We start from the raw sequence: 18,901 nt of genomic DNA, 5'->3' as shown, positions 1-18,901 counted from the left end.
CGTCCCTGGAGGTATTTAAAAGACGGGTAGATGAGGCGCTTAGGGACATGGTTTAGTGGGCATGGTGGTGTTGGGTTGACGGTTGGACTCGATGATCTTAGAGGTCTTTTCCAACTTTAATGATTCTATGATTCTATGAAAGGGAAACACATCGCTACTTTGGAAATTCCCACGCTGCATCAAAATGCAACGCTCCATACAAAGATATTAAAACCTTTAGATGCTTCTAGTAAAGTTACACCTATCACTGGATGCTCCAGGCTTGCCCAAGCCACTGTTTATTGTGTGAAGTACATCTATGTTCATATAAGTCAGCATGAGAGAAGCTAAATCCTGAAAAGAGAAGTGCGGAGAAGCATACGGAAGAGACGTGCAAGCTGGCTGGCTAGCCAGGCTTAGCTTAGGAGTCTGGGGCAGTGCCAATGTTCACATCACATCTGGACTGATCCCGCACAGAACACATGGCTCTGGCGCCTCTGTACCACCCACCACTGCAGGGGATGATGTGCTACTTTCTAAGAGATGCCCAGCCAAAAAAAAATTAAACGTTAGCTGACATATGTATTAAATTTAATACCAGCCTAAAAACTAGGCTTGCCTGAATCACAGCATCTGATGCTCAGAGTCAGGTTTGTTGGCACAGTCCTGGTCTCAATGGATTGGTCAGCAGGGATTGAACCCAGCTGTCTTCAAAATGTCAGGCAAGTGTGATATTCACATACAACATAAACTGCTGCAATATAAACAAGCCCTAACATTACACATCTCTTAAAAGCAGTGTTGGACCAGTTACATACTTGTTTTATCTGAGCAGATGTCAGCATCTGCTTTAAGTAGAGAGAACCGAAACATTTGTGTTCCTTTCCCGTCCCCAGCCCCCACCCTACTCAGAAGTGAGGAAGAACACCGAGTGTCAGATTTTTCAGTGGCGTTTTATACCAGAGCAGAAAGACAGATGTTTTGATGATTTCCGCCCCCCACCCCCCCCAATCTGGGCAGCCAGTCTCTTTGCTAAGCTCTTCACCCTTACTATTAAAATTGATTTGCACAAGAGTACATTGCAGCCAAAGCAAGCACGGCAGTCATTAAAGAGTAGGCTGCTCACACATGTTTCTGTACTTAGCCAAGTCAACTACTGATGAACGGGTCATCTTTTGTCAAGCAACTGTAAGGAACTGGTAAAGAAATAATTTGTGGCGCAGGAACAGCCATGCTGACAGGTAGGCCTTCTCCTGTCCTTTTGCTTTCCAACAGCAGTGTGCTCTGTTCGCTGGTCTTCAACCAATCTCTCATTATAATAACAGAAAATAATGAATATGTCCTGCTCAGTCACAAGAGCTTATGCCGAGAAATTATGGAAATCTTTAGAAAGTAAACGTAGAGACACTGAAGCAGTGGCGCTGCAAATTAAATCATACTGAACAATTCAAACATAAGCAAAGAACAATAGTTCAACAAGGGACCAGGTCATCGTCAGAAATTAAAACTATACTATGTAATGTGATGTGATGATTCTCAGAATATTGCAGACCACTTCTTAAAGCTCAGGATACTTCCAAATATCACTCCTCCCCTATTAGTCCTCTCACTGTCCTAAGCCCCCTTTATTTTGCTCCGGTCAGTTCAACATGTCCAGCTTCACTGTTTTCTTGCAGTCAGGGATACTACTTTTTCTGGGTTAAAAACAGAGCAAAACAAAACAGAAAAACCCCCAAACAAAGGACTAAAAACACACACAAAAACCCACTACCAACAACAACAACAACAAAAAAAAAAATCAAAAAAACAATCTACTTCCCTTTGTGAGACCTCTGAAAGGTCTTGAATGAGGACACTACATATTATCTTAAAATTATAATAATTACAAAAATCTTGAGTCTTAGTACTAGTTATCACTTTGAGCTCTGGAGAAGACTACAATAAAAATCATGCCACAAAGTTCTCACACCAGAGCAGCTTCAAGAAGCCTCAGCTAGGTCCAGGTTGCATTTTACTGAGTAACAAATGAAGAGCTGTAAGGGAGAAACCTTGCCAATAGACAGGGAGTGGTTGTATCAGATGAAAATTATATCTGATACATTAGAAATCTGATGCCAAATTCCCATCTCCATTCATAGTTTCCACAGCCAAAAGAACAAATGACACCCGTGGGAGAAATATTCTCTGTCAGGAACTGCGCGGAGGTTATATAGCAGCCTATACTGAGCTTTTTTGCAGGCCTTGGCATAATGTCCCACCAAGGATAAGAAGTGAGTAGTGATGCTCAGTCTTCCTCTAAATCTGTAAGACTGCAGAAGGTGCTACTTCAGCATCCTCATATTTGGAACTGGAAATATTCTAGCCCTGGAAATATTGCTCCAGTGCCTTTAGTACGCAGGAATCTGCATTGCTGGAAGTGTACTGCTGAAAGTTGTAAACAGAAGTTTATGGAGACTTACAACCAAGACAAATGAGGAGGGACATTCACAGCTATATCGAGAAATAATGAACACCAAAGCAAACGTGAAGTTTTATTCCTTAACCCCAATGAACACAAGGTCTTGTCTCCAAAGAAACCATTTTCAAACACTGGCAAACTGATCTCCTGTCCTCAAAGAGGAAGGAAAAAGCTGGTCCATTTTTACAGAATTTACTAAAAAAAAAAAAAAAAAGACAGCCTGAGTTAACAGGTAATTGTGAGCAGCATTGCCCTAAGTGTTTGGAGTTTGGCGTAATTAGAAGCCAAAGAAGAAATAATTACAAAAACTTAATAGACACAACTAACTCTTAAATAAGTATCACTGTCATCTCCCTTCAGAATTAACCAAGCACCTGTAAACACAAACTGAGAAGACTTGAGTTCTCTCCGCTGGTTTACTAAAACCTGCATTTTTCACCTCAAAACAGCCACCCTGATGTGCCACTCATGACCACAAGGTGAAAGCTGCAGGACCAGGACATTAGACTTCATTTCTAGGTCCAGGAGGCTTGTATCCTCCCTGAGGATGCACAGCCCTGAGAATATCTGTAACACTATGAGCCACATTTCATTAGAATGCAATTAAAAGAATTATTTGCCTTTTTTTAAAGCCTTGTTTCCAAGAAGTGAACAGGCTCGTAAGCAATCTGCTGGAGAAGAAGTAAAGATGTCTGTCATTATACAGCCTTTTCCAGAGCTATGACTGCTCAGGAGTGAATTACAGCACACAAACTCTCTATGCGTTCCTTTGGATGCACATTTGCTTGTGGAAGAACGGGCTGTCTGTATTGGCACATAAGTACTTCCTCTGTCCTGCCTACACTGTATCAGTTCACTAAACAGATTTAATTTGCAGTTTCCTCCAAAGGCATTTACCGTTGGAATTTTGGTTTTAACAACAGGAGTCTTTTGTATATATACACACACAAAATCACAGCTCTTTAATGATGCTAAGTCAGACAAATACCCTTTCTATGAACATAGTGCAGGAAAAATGTCCTTGAGTATCTCAGATACAAAAAGCCAATAAATTGAATTTATGTCTCATTTAATCTACAATGGAACAGTTAGTACTTAAAGGGTACATACACTTCCCCTAGTCCCTTTCTTCCTGAGAAACTTTCAGATGCTGAAAATCAATTCCTTTTGTCTCCTTGTTATTCATCTGCTACACATTAAGGAGAAACGCTGGGCATTCAGTGATCCCACAATGGTCTTTCATCTCCAGAGAAGCCTGGTATGAATTAAAATCTTACGCTCCCTCAAATTATGGATGCATACTGCAGCATGCCACTGACTTATCTGCTCGTGATTTTTGCCAGTTTTCTCAGCATGCTGCAGCTAGCTCATCTGCATCTTTCAACTTAAGTGACTCTTCTACAGCGCTGCCCATCCAGCCCATGAAAAGTGCTTTGACACTAACATACACAAATATATGTCCCCACACAATAGGTACCGCTATCTAATCTTTTTTCCACCCCCCTACCATTTAGAATTTACATTAAAAAGTGGTTTTACTACAGCCAAGATCTTAGCACAAGAACAAGAAATACGTCATGAAAGTAATGTTCTTCCATTTCAGTGGCCTTGAGAGATGAAGATTATATACAAATAACTCTTAACTGACGTCATTTCTTTGTCATGTCTGTTTTTAAGGGCAGTTTTAACTTAGGACGTTGTTTTTCTGTAATGGACGTAAAATTTAATTGCTATCTAGACTGCTGCAGCGCTGGTCAAACACACGCTGTTCTGTCACTCCCACCTTCCAGCTAGTGGTGCTGCTGGATGTCCCGTACCGCAGCAATTCAAGGCTTCCAGTCTCAGGTCTGGAAGTAAATCAAGGCTTAACATACTTATTCTTCTTTTACGCTTTGTTGCTCTTTCAGTCTATTTTTCCTCCTTCCAAATGCTGTTTGCCCACTCCTCAAATCTCAAGTATTCCCTGCAGCCAAAGTAACACATTCAAAATAAGGAAACACTTGCAAATCTACATTCACATTCTGTCCTACAGGAACCATCATCTTTTGATAGTCGCTTCTACATCCAACACTTTCCCCAGACAAGCTTTTAGCCACCTTGCTATACAATCTCTTAAATAACTGTTTCTTTGTTTAAATTAGATTTCAGTGTGAAACATTTTCCAGCAAACAATCTTGTTATCTATTCAATGTGGTAGTTCGAAGAGCTTTAAAATAAAGCTACTGCAAAGCTAAATTAGAACAGAAACGTGTGCATGATATGTAACCCCGAACAGCAGCTAAAAGGTGAGAACACAGCTCAAACTCACTAGCTATTTTGGGCTCACTTTACAATGTAGCCAAGAAAATTTGGAGCTCAGCATGTGCCTGAAATATGCGTCCAAAGCAACTGTGCAGTTAATAGTGGGCACTGAACTCTGATGTCACACAAACAGCCTGTGCCAGCTAGATTAAAGCTAGCCCAGATACACCTATGGTTTGCAGCCACAGGTGATGCCTGCCCAGCAAAGACCTTACCTCGCTTGAATCCTCCTGCTGATTGATAACAGCTAGTGCATCCTCTGCAGCCTGGCGCTTGGCTTCGGCAACAGTGCGCTCCATTTTAGCTCTCTCTGAAGTGATCATGTCGTGAGCTTTCCGCTCTGCCTCCGACACTGCCTTCTGCAACTCGGCCATCGCCTGACGCTTTACTTCATTGACAGCTTCCTCTACAAAGGAGGGGAGAAAACCTCATCAGCACAGGACATTGGGCACAGGGCTATGCAGGACTGATGCTAGAAATGCAGCAGAGACTTTATCATACGGAGACTCTTCGTTTTGAGAAGGACACAGAGGAACCTGGTTCCTCAAGACTCTTCAGGGCCACCCAAGTGCTTCTTTTCTTCCCCATCACCAAAAGCTCTCACAAGTCTCTAACACTCGTGATGAGTCTTGCTATTTTGATTCACAGTCAGTACTTCTTTAAGTACAGACATTTCAGATCTCTGGTGCGTTATTTTTGTAATCTTTCTCAACATTTTACTTGGAAAAATGGGTTTGCAGCACAGCAGATTTATGAATATCTTTGGCAAAAATTATTATTTAAAACATAATATTACAGACTTTTTCAAGAATGTATCTTTAAGCTCTGGAAATTAAGACAAGATTTATAGTCATTAACAATTTTTTCCCCCATATGTTAACGAATAAATACACGAAGTTAAAAAAAACCCCAAGAGTTTATTTAAAAATTTTAAATCATTGGTCTAATATCTTTTCCTGGACATATAATTTTATGAGCCAAAATTGAAATTTGTTTATGAACATCCATTTGACCTCTTGATCTCTCCTTCCAACCCATGTTTACACTGTGAAGACTCGACTTCCTGGCTCCGCCGAGCTCTTGAGCACACCACAGCCAGGAAGGCTTCAGTGCACAACTAACACTGAGCAGGGGCACACCGCTGAACTAAATTCAAACCTTCATGCTTCTTGTAAAATAACTAAGTCAGTGTGAGCCATTTCTTCGGTATATACTAGCATCATATATCTTTTATTCCGGAAAACATGGATTGTCACAAATTAGTTATTTGGGTTTTGATGCAGGAAGAGTGCAAAGATTCTACTAATGAACAGTCTTTTAATTGACAACTAAAACAAGCAATTTTTTTTTTAATTAACTGCTCTAATTAACAAGGAAACCATCCTCCCCCTGAATTAGTTTATCTAATTTTCATCTTTATTCAAAGCAAAATGACAATGATTAATTGAAAATTTAATAAGCAGTAATTATTAACTTGGCAAACCTAGTACCAATTAACACTCTATTAAAACTAATTATGACATGTTTCATTCAAGTGTTTGCACTTAATTGTTTCATCCACTTAAAAACCACCTTAATTAAATGTTCTGTTTAATTAAAAACATAGATTTCGAATAAAAATGTTTTACTGTAGATTAAAATCCAAGTATTACAACTGTGTTACCGGTTTGAGTTTTAGTCCATGTATTTAGCCCAGGTATTTGTGTGCATGCACATGCACATAGACCTAACTCTTACGTACAGATACTATGTCAATAACTGTCTTGAATTTTTATGTCTCACAGCTCTGCACTTGTATTTAAAAAAAATAATGACTACAGGAAGTCTCCATTTTCAGTTATTAAGCATATTACAATAAAGACTTAACTTTAAGCCATGTACTGACTAAAATTGAATTAATTAAAATGAAAGAAGAGTTCTATTATTCTCTGTCTGTGTGTGTGTGTTACATGTGTGCACATCTGCGAGAGATGTTTCAACTGAAGTTTTCGAGGGAGGGGAATTTAGAGATAAAACTTACGCCTTTATTTTTATGAGGCTGAAAATATGCCCTTATATTACCCTACCATAAATGTTGTTTAGGGGAAAGCCTCAGGAGAGGAAAAAATCATACCCTTCAACCATACAGCCAAGGCTTAATTCACTTTGAATATTCAAGGTGAATTAAAATTCTATCTAAGTGGCAATACAGGACAATAATTTTTGCTTACGATCAAAGCTGCAGCTAGACTAATTGTATATGCAAATCAGGCAATTTATATTTAAATGATGCATTCCTATTCTAGTCCCACAGGCACACACAGATCAGCAAAGGGAATTGGTAGGACATTTGCAAGGTGCTTGAATATTTATTACCAACTGCAAACATTCACTGATCGTGAGAAAAGAAATATACACAGGCAAACATACAGATGCAATTTTATTACCAGTTTCATAAAAGTGAGGCAACTTAAATACAGACATTTTGTGTCTATGAACTGCCGTTATTAACAAAGTGGATTTTTTTTGAGAAAATCAGTATTCTGGCTGATATTTGCTAGAAATAGAAATTAGCTTCGTATGGCATGATGCACTTTCATTACATCATATAAATTTAGTCTTACATTGAAGTGTTTGCAGTGGTTAGAAATGCCAGTTTAAACTGTTACATTAAACGGAACCACAATACTCCAACATTTTACAGAGACTTCTAATTTTATAGTTTTTCATCCTACATAATCTACTTCCTTTCAGTCCAAATACAGAAATTGAACTTTATATTCTAACTTCTATACTGCATAAGTTTTTTTGCAAGGCCTCTGAGAGTGTGAAGATGCTAAAAGTGCTTACGAGGCCATATGCCTGACTGATACTTTCTAATTGGCATAAACTATGGATTGGACTTCAGTATTTCCATTAACTTTGACAACAGAATTTGTATTGTGCTATACTAAATGTGAAAACAAATAGTTAAAATATGTCGGGTTTTTTGGTCACAACGCAGCACCATAATTTCAATACATTATGAACTCATGAACACCCAAATAAACTAGACAAAATTTCCTATTACTGATTTTCTGCACATCTTCTTAAAATAAATGTTTCCAGTACCTAGAGATATTTTATAGACATAGAATGCAGGCTTCATAGTTTCAGATAACAATAAAAACGTAAAATATGTGCAGGAAAAGTTATGGGTGACAGTGAAGGAGATTTTATTTACCTTGACAATGCTGAGCTATCTATGACGACCGAGAATGTTACTAGCACTTTTCCTTTCTCTGCTTTTCCAGAGAAAGGAAGAGTAATTAGATTCCAGTATCAGAAAACATAAATCCAGAAGTTTTTAAAACCAAATATCTAAGATGCACGTATCTGCATCCTCCATTTTCCCACTAATGCTAAGTACTCTTGGCATAAATTCGCTCTGTCTTTTTAAGAATGCAATTGAAATCTTCCTTCCCTTTGAGTAGCGCTAACTCATGGGAGAAGCTCCAGGGAGCCAACAGCCTGTGTGGAATAGGCGTTACTCAGCATGATCAGAGGTCCTTGGAGCTGACTCAGGAGAGGAGTCAACTCATCATTCACTCCTGTATATAACCCAACATGGTGATTCACCAGCCAGCTCCTGGTCACCTCCCTCACATCGCGGGCACACTCAGTCCACATGATAAAAAAGGAAAGGTGGTGGACAGGGGTGCAGTCCTCTGCCACCATGACATTTTGCATCATCTCACTCTGAGGCTGACCCTGGCAAAGAAGGTCATTGGGAGCTGGTGACATGAGTTGTCTCAGCTTCATACTCCAAAATGCACACTCTTTGCCAGGACCCCCCTGGAGAATGTGCAGGGTCTTTACTGTCCTTGTATGACAAAGCATGGTCATTCCACACCTGTTTGGTAACTGCAGAGCTTAACTCCAGTAAGTAACTGGAGAAACTGGTTAACTCCAGTCCAGAACTGCCGTGAACAGTAGGCCTTGCTGTGTGATAGGAGGTGGCTGGAAGACAGTTTCCTCATGACACAGAAAGAAGCTAAAGCAGCAGCCCACAGTGGGCCTGGAATCCTCTCAGTATTTAATAAAGAGAAATAGGTGTTTCCAGAGAGCAAGTCATCCAATCTATGATCCGATTGATCCTCTTCACATGCCTGCCTCTCTCTTGAATACTGAGGGACACTAAGAACTTGGCTTGGACTCTTCATCTACATACCCATAATTCAATGAGATGAATCAGGACACTGATGACTTTCCAGTGATGTATGAAACTGAATTGGGTTCACACGGCTTTAATTCACAAGGTGCTGCTTACTATGTGCTTGCTCCAACAATCACAAAAGCACGTGCTTAACTTGGTGTATTTAAAATTGTATGCTTTCTGATGTTTTACTACTCTTAGTAACAGATACAGGTGTGCATCCTGTAGAGAGTCAGACTTTTTTTGTTCTCCAATTCACAGGCACACTCAGTTAATGCAGGGAATCTGATTTAAACCCACATCAGCATGAAAATACGAGACTAGAAATGGGACCAAAGGAAAAGCTTTGTTTCAAAGGAACTGATGACATACACGTTCACAAGATGACATGTCGCAGCTGCTTTACACTACCATTTGTGGATATATGCAATGTGAATGCACATCCAATTTTATAACTCAGGCCAAAAGGTTCAATTAACATGTATTGCTAGCTTATGAAGAAACTTTTTTTCTTCTATTGTACTGCATCTAGGAGTCATAAATGACCTGATGTGCGAAACAACATCAAAACCTAGATTTTGCAAGAAGGATAAAGTTCCTGAAATTCAACAGAATAACGCTCCTCTTACTGAGATTTCCTGGGACTGCATATTTTTTCTTCTTTTTCCTTTAAGATGTTAACATAAATATGGCAAAACAAACTATAAAAATACTTTTGGGTACACAAGAGCATTGAGTTACAAAGGCTATACCTTCCTTGGACAAAAGAAAAAGTTGTAATTATTTTGTTATTTTTCATATAAACCACAGCAGTTCCAAAAACATTAATTTACATATTGACAAATGTAGACTTTACATGATAAACCCGTAGACTTTACATGATAAACCCACATCACACAAACAACACAACTTCTTATCTGATGCAAAAACATGCCAGCAGAACATTTCTACACATATGTTCTGTATCTAGTTTAAAATACACCAACAAGCAGCAAGCAGTTACAGGAGATTTGATCAGAAAGCATCAAAACTGTTGCATATTTGCCATTTAATCATTAACTCCTTCTCAGATAGCTGCAGTAGACTTCATGGTTATACAGGTGTTCAAAAGGGGTGTGTGTGTATGAGTGTATCATAGAAGCTCAACTATGTCCCTGGAGTTCAAGAGCTACCTCCTGGCTCTTCTGAAAACAAGGAATCTGATATCGATGTCGAAAGAGCAAAGGTTCAGCTCCAGCACCACAATAAGATCCTCGACAGAAAAATCCTGTGCTCGGGCAGAGTTGTAAAGTGTTGAAGAAAACTCTGTACAACCACAACATCTGCCCATGGTGCTTTTCAAGCTCGGGAAAGATGCCGTCAATGCTCGTGCAACCACCCAGAGCAGCTGCGGAGATGTGATCTTGCTTACTTCATTGAAAACTTTGCAAGTTTATGAGCACAGACTTCACTGGGGGCTGACAGGCACAAAATCTTTTTAAAATTAAGAATGGTTACATTGCATAGCTGGAGGTTTTTCTTTAGCAGGTATGCTTAGGTTTTTTCCCCTCCCTTGGGAATTCTGACCTTAACTAGGTAAGAACCTTGAAGCTTAAAAAAAAAAAAAATCCGACACAAACTTTTTTTTTAAAAAATTGCTAGCAGACTGAAACTTTAGCATATCAAGTTTCAGCCTGAAACCATTATAACCCCAGAAAATAGGGGTCCTTAATGGAAGTACTGATATCCCCCTAACTATAGCAGCAGATGCTTCTATTATAAAGATTATTTCATGTCCTGATCAGTTCCAGTTTAAGATTATTAAACACAATTTCTTCTTGTTACTAGTAAGCCCCACCACCCCCCCTTTTTTTTCCCCCCTCATTCCTCACATCACTGCATTAACAACTGCACAAAGCTGCCAGAAGACTAAGCTGGTGTTTTTAAACAGTTCTTACCAGCTTTCTTCCAGATCTCCTCTGGCACGTATCCAGACGCAGGCCTGTGAAGGAATTCCCGATGCGATTCTGCAGGAGGAGGGGGTGCAGAGGGAAAAAGAAAGAGCATCGTAAGCAATGCTTGCTTGTCGAGAACAAGGGTTAGAGAAATACCTTTTCCCTTTAATCACACAAAAAAATCACGGGAAGTATTTTCTTACGCAAAATAAAATGGGTGTTGTAGCCATAGCTCATGAATGTCACATAGACCAGATCAGCATTTAGGACCTGAATGTCTCATCTGAAGCCAAGCTGAGACTAGTTCGCTTTATTTTCATTTTACAGTGTTTCAAGTCAACTCTATATGACAGTTTCCACGCTTTTAAGGCTGGCTTTGCGAGACCAACTGAGGGAGTGACGTACTTCATCCTTTGTCATTATGTTTATGAAAGGAAGAAGAAAGAGCGCAACAGTCTGCGCTTGGCACTTCTGCTTTGTGAAAACCGAATGGCTACTGACGAGCAGAGATAAAAGCCAAGATGTCATTCCAGTGATCAAATAAGCTGTCCACAGAAAAAGAAAGGGGTGTTTCTACACGTTTAGAGCTATGCTTTCCTATATCTGAGCCCATGTTGGCAACTGTAACTGCACGAGTTTGAAAAACAGAACCTTTAACTTTAGGTTAAGCCCCTAAATACATATGCTGCCAAACAACCTCACTGGAGCTGAAGCTCGTAATTCACCCATATATTTCAATCACATTTTGACGGCTCTTTCCCCCCCTCCTCTTTTTTTAAAGGGTTTAACCTCTGGGCCTGAGCCTAAGAGGTCTGAAATCAGCAAGATCCCTTCCACACGGACTTCAAAGACGTAAGATCAGACAATACAGAAAGAAAATTCACTTTGGCCTGAAATTTAGCATACAGATTCTCAGCAGATGAAAAGCTGCTCTTTTCAAATACAATTTAAAAAGTTATTAACTATTTTTCAGCTTAATAGAGGAGAAATAAAAAAAAAAACAAACCCAAAAACATAAAGGTAAGTTCATTCCCATGATTACTATTGCCTGTGTGATAGAATCCAATTGTCAAAATAAAATAACTTGATTTATTACATTAGAGATAAGGTTTGCATCTTTTTAGAGATGTTGCTAGAAATTAACCATCCTGTTTGATGGCTGAGTTTGAAACATAACAAAAGTACACGTGCCATTCTTTGAATACTTATTTTTACTAAATATATTCATTTTTGTATCTTAAAGTTGTTATTCGATAACTTGGTCAAAAAGTAGTATTTTTAAGAGAAGGGTTGAATCATTAGGTTTTGCAAATCGTTTTTTACACCACCATACATATGCATGCAGTACTGTTTATATACAGTAGGCTACAGAAACTTAAATACATTTAAAAGATGACATTTAATATTGCAGACAGCTAACAAAGGTGGAAATGACAGGGGCTGCTTCAGCTACGCAGAGAGTAGGGAATCCCAGTCCCTGAGCACTGTTCCACAGATGCCGTTTCTAACACATGAATCTGCAGACATCGATGGGGTGGACTGAATCTTCCCATCTGACAGGCAGCTGAGTGGATTTCCCCAGCTCTTCTGTTTGCCACTAAAGTATGGGATGAAAATAAAATGGATTTTTGTAGGCAGAATTTCACACCTCTCGAGCATAAAATGATGTGTGTGTGTGCGTGCGCACAAGATTCTGCAAAACAGCTATTTCCATTGGTTTAATCAACATGACAGAGGACTTCAGACCTGACACTGAAAATGGGAAAATTCTCAGTATCACTTGGCTCGTATGATTCTGGAGACAACAAATATCATTGTGTACACTTCTCTCAACCCTTAGAGGCTTTTAGACTTAAGGGAACAGTGCCAGTTCAGTCAGGGACCGAGGAGGCAGCAGAAAACATTGCTTGAAAGCTCAGGAAAACTAAAGGTGAGAAATTAAAACACTCTTATTTGCTCTCCTGCAATACCTGCAGGAAAAGACTCAACCAGACTCCAAACGTGGCAAAACAAGGGGCTTGTTGCACTCATGTCTTGTGTTTTGTGTTGAGTTTTCCTGCCTGCTATTTAAGGTACCATCCACTGCAAGGGGATCATAACCTTGATTTAAGCCCTTTACCGCGGTACTTAGTATTAAAAATAAAGAGATGTGGAGCTGATTTTTTGGTACACATGACTTTCCAAAAATGGAATTCAATGACATAAATGACCAGATTGCCAGCTAATTGTTAAAATTTCCAAAACATAAACATCAATCAAGCTCTTATTCTAACCACAAATTATTTACATGAGGAATGAGATCCTCTGCAAGAAGAATTAAACCAAGACTTTGTGAAAGACTTTCCCATAGTTTGGAATGGCGCACAAAAAAAGACAAGAAGCACTTACGAAGATAATAAAAACCATATTTTCCAAGCAAGAAAAATATTATTAACATGGCTATTGTTTAGTCAGTGGTGATGAGTCCATGAAAACAATCTTCTTTTGGGGGCTAAACTACAGGATGTGACCGGAGGATATAAGTCTTATATTACTATTAAGGTAAGGTGTGCTTCAGATTGAGAATCACAGAACTGGCTCACTAAAACTAAAACACAAAAGATCTTAACTTGGACTTCTAGCAAACTCAAACCGAAAGTAACACAATCAAGTGAGGTCCCTAAAACACTAAATGTAAAACCAACTGCAAAGAGCCATAAGGAGGAAGAATGCACTATATTAACTGACTGAAGCACCCTAGAAGTCAAAGTAAATTCTGCCTGGAAGGAAATGGAATTAAATCAGACAAAATTAGGAATAACCTGAAGCAACAAGGCAGCTCATACAGAAAAGGATAACGGGAAAAGCTTTACATGTCAGACTTAACACAGATTTGTTCATGGTGAAAATGCAACAGTGTTATTACGCAGAACAAAGGGATGTACAGTACTGAATTTACTTGAAATTCACGGAGAGGCATGGTTTGAGAGCACTTGTTGATAATCAGTCTGGTTCCTACTGAACCATATGGAAAAGCCCGACAAGGAAAACAGAATGCACATATACATGAGAGTAATCAATACTTGCCCGTGAAAAGTCTACATGAAGTAAAAATAAAATAGATTTTTGAAATTGAAAATGGAATTTTCTATTTTAATGTGAAATATACTTTTCAGCAATACAGTTGCTGGACTGGCACATAAGAATACACGTGAAGAAAAGACAGAAAAGCTAGTCTCAGTTTCACACCTCACATTCTACTGAATAGCACGGAACAACATAATACATTATTTTCTAAAATATATAGAAAAAGTACCGTTTCTAGTCTATCCTGGATATTTTTTTAAATAAGAAAAAAAAAACATTCACCAAAAAAAATCCTATAGTCACAATACGGTGCCATGTTCCATATGGGCTCTTATTTATTTCAAGAACGCATTCAACCATAAGAATCATCGACAGTTAATTGATCAAACAGGTTTCTGGTGTTCAACAAGCAGAAACATCCTGCAGACTGCTTATTTTTCGTGGTTTTAAGATAAGGAGGATAGGTGCTGAAAGTACTGAGAGAGAGAGATGTGAAGTTGTAAGAGCAGAAATAAATGTGGGTCTGGGAAGTGAAACTGAGATGAAAAGTTAGGACCAAACAAAGGAGGTGAACTCTCATATGATAATAAGGACCAAACCCAAGAAAACAGAATAGAAAGACTTAAAAGGAAAAGATGTGTTCAGAACTGTCCAAAAGCCTAATTCGTATTTGGAAAGAAGGAACAGAAGATGGGTTGAAAATATAAAAGAAAGGAGGTTTTTACCACTGGACAATGACATCAAAGCCTATAATAACAAAATAGTAAGAAACAGAGATGCACTGCTGGTATTTTGGGGTCCTTTTAGAATTTATTGTATTTATGAAAACACCAGCAGCAACAATGCCCTATATGCCATAGCAAACATTAGGGCTCAAGCATAATAAAAGCTGCATATAACCAGCCCTGAACTATATGAAATATATATGCTTTTATATGTATTTATATGCTTTTCATATTTCATATGCAAGTTTTGCTTCATTCTACCCTATAATAAATGTGACACCATTGGTGGGACATAGGCAACAAACTTCTCAGAGGAATAAATATTCACTGCCTTGTTTGTAAGAGTCAGGCGCAAAAGTGTGCCCCTCCAATTAATGGAATATATAGATACAAATCTGAAGAAGTGTAATACTGAATGAGACTACCTTGCTAATCTTGTTGGGGGGTGTGAGTTTCAAGTATTTTTATGTACATCTTTGCCCTTCTTTGCCCTCTAATACATTTTTGTTGCTCTTACAACACTCCTTGAACACATGTGAAATTGTGTTAAAAATATAGTTGTATTCTCATTTAAAAAGAATAAGAAAAGGAAAACCACACAAGTACTGTATTGCTGAATCATCCTCAACCAAGAACAAACTTCCAATAACTAGCAGCAATAGATTTTCTCTCTTTTATGCCACTTATGAGTTATTTTGCAAAGCACAATAGTAACGAGGGTGGTATAAGGAATGGATAAAAGAGACCCTAGTCCCAAGGAGGTCAGAAATGAATACTGAGAATACAAACCCACAATGTTTCTGAAGCTGTAGCCCTATCTAACAGCATGCAATTCAGTACGCCACAATCCAGCCCAAACCTCCCGTGCAGCGAGTGGATTAAGAGCAATACTTAATATCATCAGTGACCAGTATTACAGAGGTTTTACATTCTAAAATTACAAGTTATAAATGTTACTGTGGTATTCACAGCATTCCCGTTAGCTCACGTTGAGAATATCATGCATAACACAGAAATGCCGATTATCTGCAAATGGCAAAAAAAAAAGATTTTAATCGCAGCATGAACAGACACATATATCGGCAGGGATGGCCCCGCCAAAACTGAAAGGACGAGGGAGGGTGAACAACCTTCGATAAAATATAAACTAGCTCTGAAAGGGTTAACATTTAAAATGTATGAAGAAATGGCTAACCTATGTGTTTTTGACAAATTTATACACTTCTGAGAATCTTGGCTTCCTGGGGCAAATCCTGCAAGTACTGGCACTCTTCAGTTGGAGATTTCAAACTCTGTTTTGTAAGATTTCCATTCAGATAAATTCAACAGACACAAAATATCAACATCACTGCAGACCTTCTGATGTGTGCCTACACCACTTATCTAGAGCCACAGCTGCACTCAATAAGGTTATAGATCTTGTTTATAACCCACGATGTTGAAGAACCCTCATCTTTAATTTATCCGACTGTGTGTATTTCAGTATACATTGTCTGATATGTGTAATTATTCACTATTAGGATGAAAGTTGCAGTCCTGCTGCAGTATGTAGTACTGAAATTCTTCAGCAGAAATGGAGGAGTCGGATGATGTATTATTCAATTCATAGACCATCACAGTTCATCAACTGAATATATATAAAGTCTGAGTCATTTTTAGACTTTCATAAACATGTATTATTCAGACTGAAAAGAATGGACCCATCTTACCTTCAACACACTCTCGGAGAATAATGAGAGCTTGTAACCTGTTGTAGCTGGCTAATCCATGTATTGGATTACACTGCATTAAAATGAATTATTAAATATTTCATTTGATTTCTTAATTAAAAATATCAACAGAAAAACATCGATCAGATACTGTGAACTGTCAAGCTCAACATGATTTACAGGGATGTCAAATTAAAAGAAGCACAAAAATCTTTGGCAGAAAAAAAGGTCTGCTGGTTCAAAATGACGACCAGAATTTTCTTCAGTTTCTTTTGGACTCAAACTATCTATGCTAAATTTCAGCTCAGAGTTTTTCAGCGACAGCTATCTATGAAGACCATGGCATAATGTTTATAGTGAGAATTTATCACTTCAGTGATGATATTTTAATCGTAAAGAGAAAGAAACAAAGGCACAGACAACGTAGCCATATGGCCCCCCCCCCCCTTTTTTTTCTCTTGCTAGTAGAGATGACAAGATGGATTTAAAGGGTGGATTACCTCTTTTTAAAAAAAAAAAAAAAAGTACAAAGGGGAATCACTAACATTTAGAATCCCTGCAGCAAAAAACAGTATTTACATGTTGTGGCGCTTTAATTAAAATATTGGAAGAATTTTTCAACCCCTTCCTCCTCACTTCAAAACTAAAATAAAAAGCCCTAAACAGAACAGCGTCTCAAGGCTCACAAGACACTGCTTCAATTTTATTGTACCTCAGAATGTTAGGAGTTTTCATTTTGTCAACAAGATTACTACCAGATTTGAGGAAATATAAGGATTACCTTTCCATAGACTCCTAAGTAAGTATTTTCTGCCTTACGTTTCAGACATAAAAGCACATCTTATCAATATTTACAATTGACGTGGATGCTACGTCACTAAAGTGATCCAAGTTTCATGTCCATGAGTCTCAGAAGTAGTTTTTAAGGCCAAATAACCAAAGTAGACATATTAAAATCAAAGTGGACTTGCTCCAACCGGTTCAGTTGTACCCATAATAGTGCAGAGGTGACTGGTGTGTCCAATGCTGAAGGCTGTGCTGTATAATGTGTTTTTAAGCAAACAGATTTTGCTGTTTCCAAGAATTAATCTTGACATATACACAAACAAAATGGTAATATAGGGATCTAATTGTATGTTTGATCTTCGTTTTATCTTTTTTATTGCTGCTGTTGTGGTTATGACTATTTTTCTTGGATTGTACTATTATCTATGAAGTTTTGATGAATGTCTTGAGTTCCAGTTTCTTTGGGGAAATTATAAAAACTCAGTTTCCTTTCCTTTTTTTACCTACTAACTGTACTTACAAGCACCACGGCCTGGCTCTTTTTGCATCATAGCTTTACTAGAGAAGAGTGCCACTGCTTTTGATCTAGGGGTTTTCTCACAAGCGTTCTTCCCGAAGCTGCAGATGTGATCGACATTTCAGATGCCGTATTTATGAGTCTTTCTTTACATTACATTTAACACTATTCGTACAAGCCATTACCTGAATGCTTCTTTCTGAGAAGGGCTCCTCTAGGGACTAGACTTATTAGTGAAGTTGGGAACAGCATTTCCATAACCCTTCCTTTCACTGACTGAAGCTAATTTATAGAGCTATTGGCTCAGATCATTTGACACACACACAAAAAAGGTTTGTTTGTTATCAAGAGGCACTAAACATTACAGTAAAAACTCTGGTTTTACTAAAAGGAAGATTGAGAGGGCATTAGATTTGTTTTTCTGTTTTTCTATTTGCAATTAAATAAGTTTTAGATTTAATAAATTATTCTTAAGGGCAAAAGGAAAACACAGCTTTAAATAAAATATAGCTGCAAAATAACACACACGTGCAATTCTACTAATGACCACAGTTTATGATGATTTTGAGGAGATGGCATTCAATAGGGACAATTTATTTTTTAAAAGATAAATATTAGACAAGCAATCATAGTTTGCTGTTCTCTTCAAAAGAGCAGAGAACAAAAAAAAGGCATCACCAAGATGTGTTTCTTTACCACACCTGCCATAAAAGTGAGGGGATGGGGTAGAAGCAGGCCAACATATTAATAGATTACAGAAAGCCCACAAAATAAAAGCTTGTTTTCATACAGCAGAGTCATCTTGAAGTAGTTGTGTGAGGTATCGTGCGAGTGTGACTGTGAAGGTCTGCAGGGTGTGAAAGTCCAACTGCTTGGTCTGCTCCTTGTAAGTGGGCTTTGCAGCTTGAGCTGAGCTCTGAGTGGCTCCATGTAACTACACAGCCAGCAGTATCCAAACTAGCTCTGACACACCTGCATGAGCTGCAGTGGTGGACACAGACGTAGGAGGATCATGTGTGCATGACTGTGGGCATCCCAGATGTTGTTTGTTTCTTATACGGAAACCAAGTACAGCGCCCGTATCTTTATATCTCCCTTCATTTCCTTAGAAAGACAATTTCCAAGTCAAGTCATTTGATTCAAGAAGGTGAAAGCCCTTGGTTTCACGATGCTAACAATCCAGAAGCACCTACAGATTTCCTTAATCAAGCAGGCAAGGGAGGGAGACGGAAGGGACAGAGAGTCAGTGCAC

The 18,901-nt window shown here is 38.5% G+C and overlaps 1 protein-coding gene across 1 annotated transcript in view; it reads right to left on the bottom strand.

Annotated features, from left to right (window-relative positions):
* Positions 1–18,901, bottom strand: part of RUNX1T1 (runt-related transcription factor 1; translocated to, 1 (cyclin D-related)) — a 98,653-nt gene that overhangs the window by 10,739 nt on the left and 69,013 nt on the right. The window contains exons 9-10 of the mRNA XM_009324427.1: positions 10,850–10,918; positions 4,954–5,144 (exon numbers count right to left, since the gene is read on the bottom strand). Of these exons, the coding sequence (XP_009322702.1) occupies positions 4,954–5,144; positions 10,850–10,918 (260 nt within the window). The remainder of the gene's footprint in view (positions 1–4,953; positions 5,145–10,849; positions 10,919–18,901) is intronic.

This window comes from Pygoscelis adeliae, unplaced genomic scaffold, assembly GCF_000699105.1.
Source record: "Pygoscelis adeliae isolate BGI_AS28 unplaced genomic scaffold, ASM69910v1 Scaffold145, whole genome shotgun sequence".
Taxonomy (NCBI): domain Eukaryota; kingdom Metazoa; phylum Chordata; class Aves; order Sphenisciformes; family Spheniscidae; genus Pygoscelis; species Pygoscelis adeliae.
Note: the sequence above shows the minus strand (reverse complement) of the source record. Positions and strands in the feature narration are given on the sequence as shown.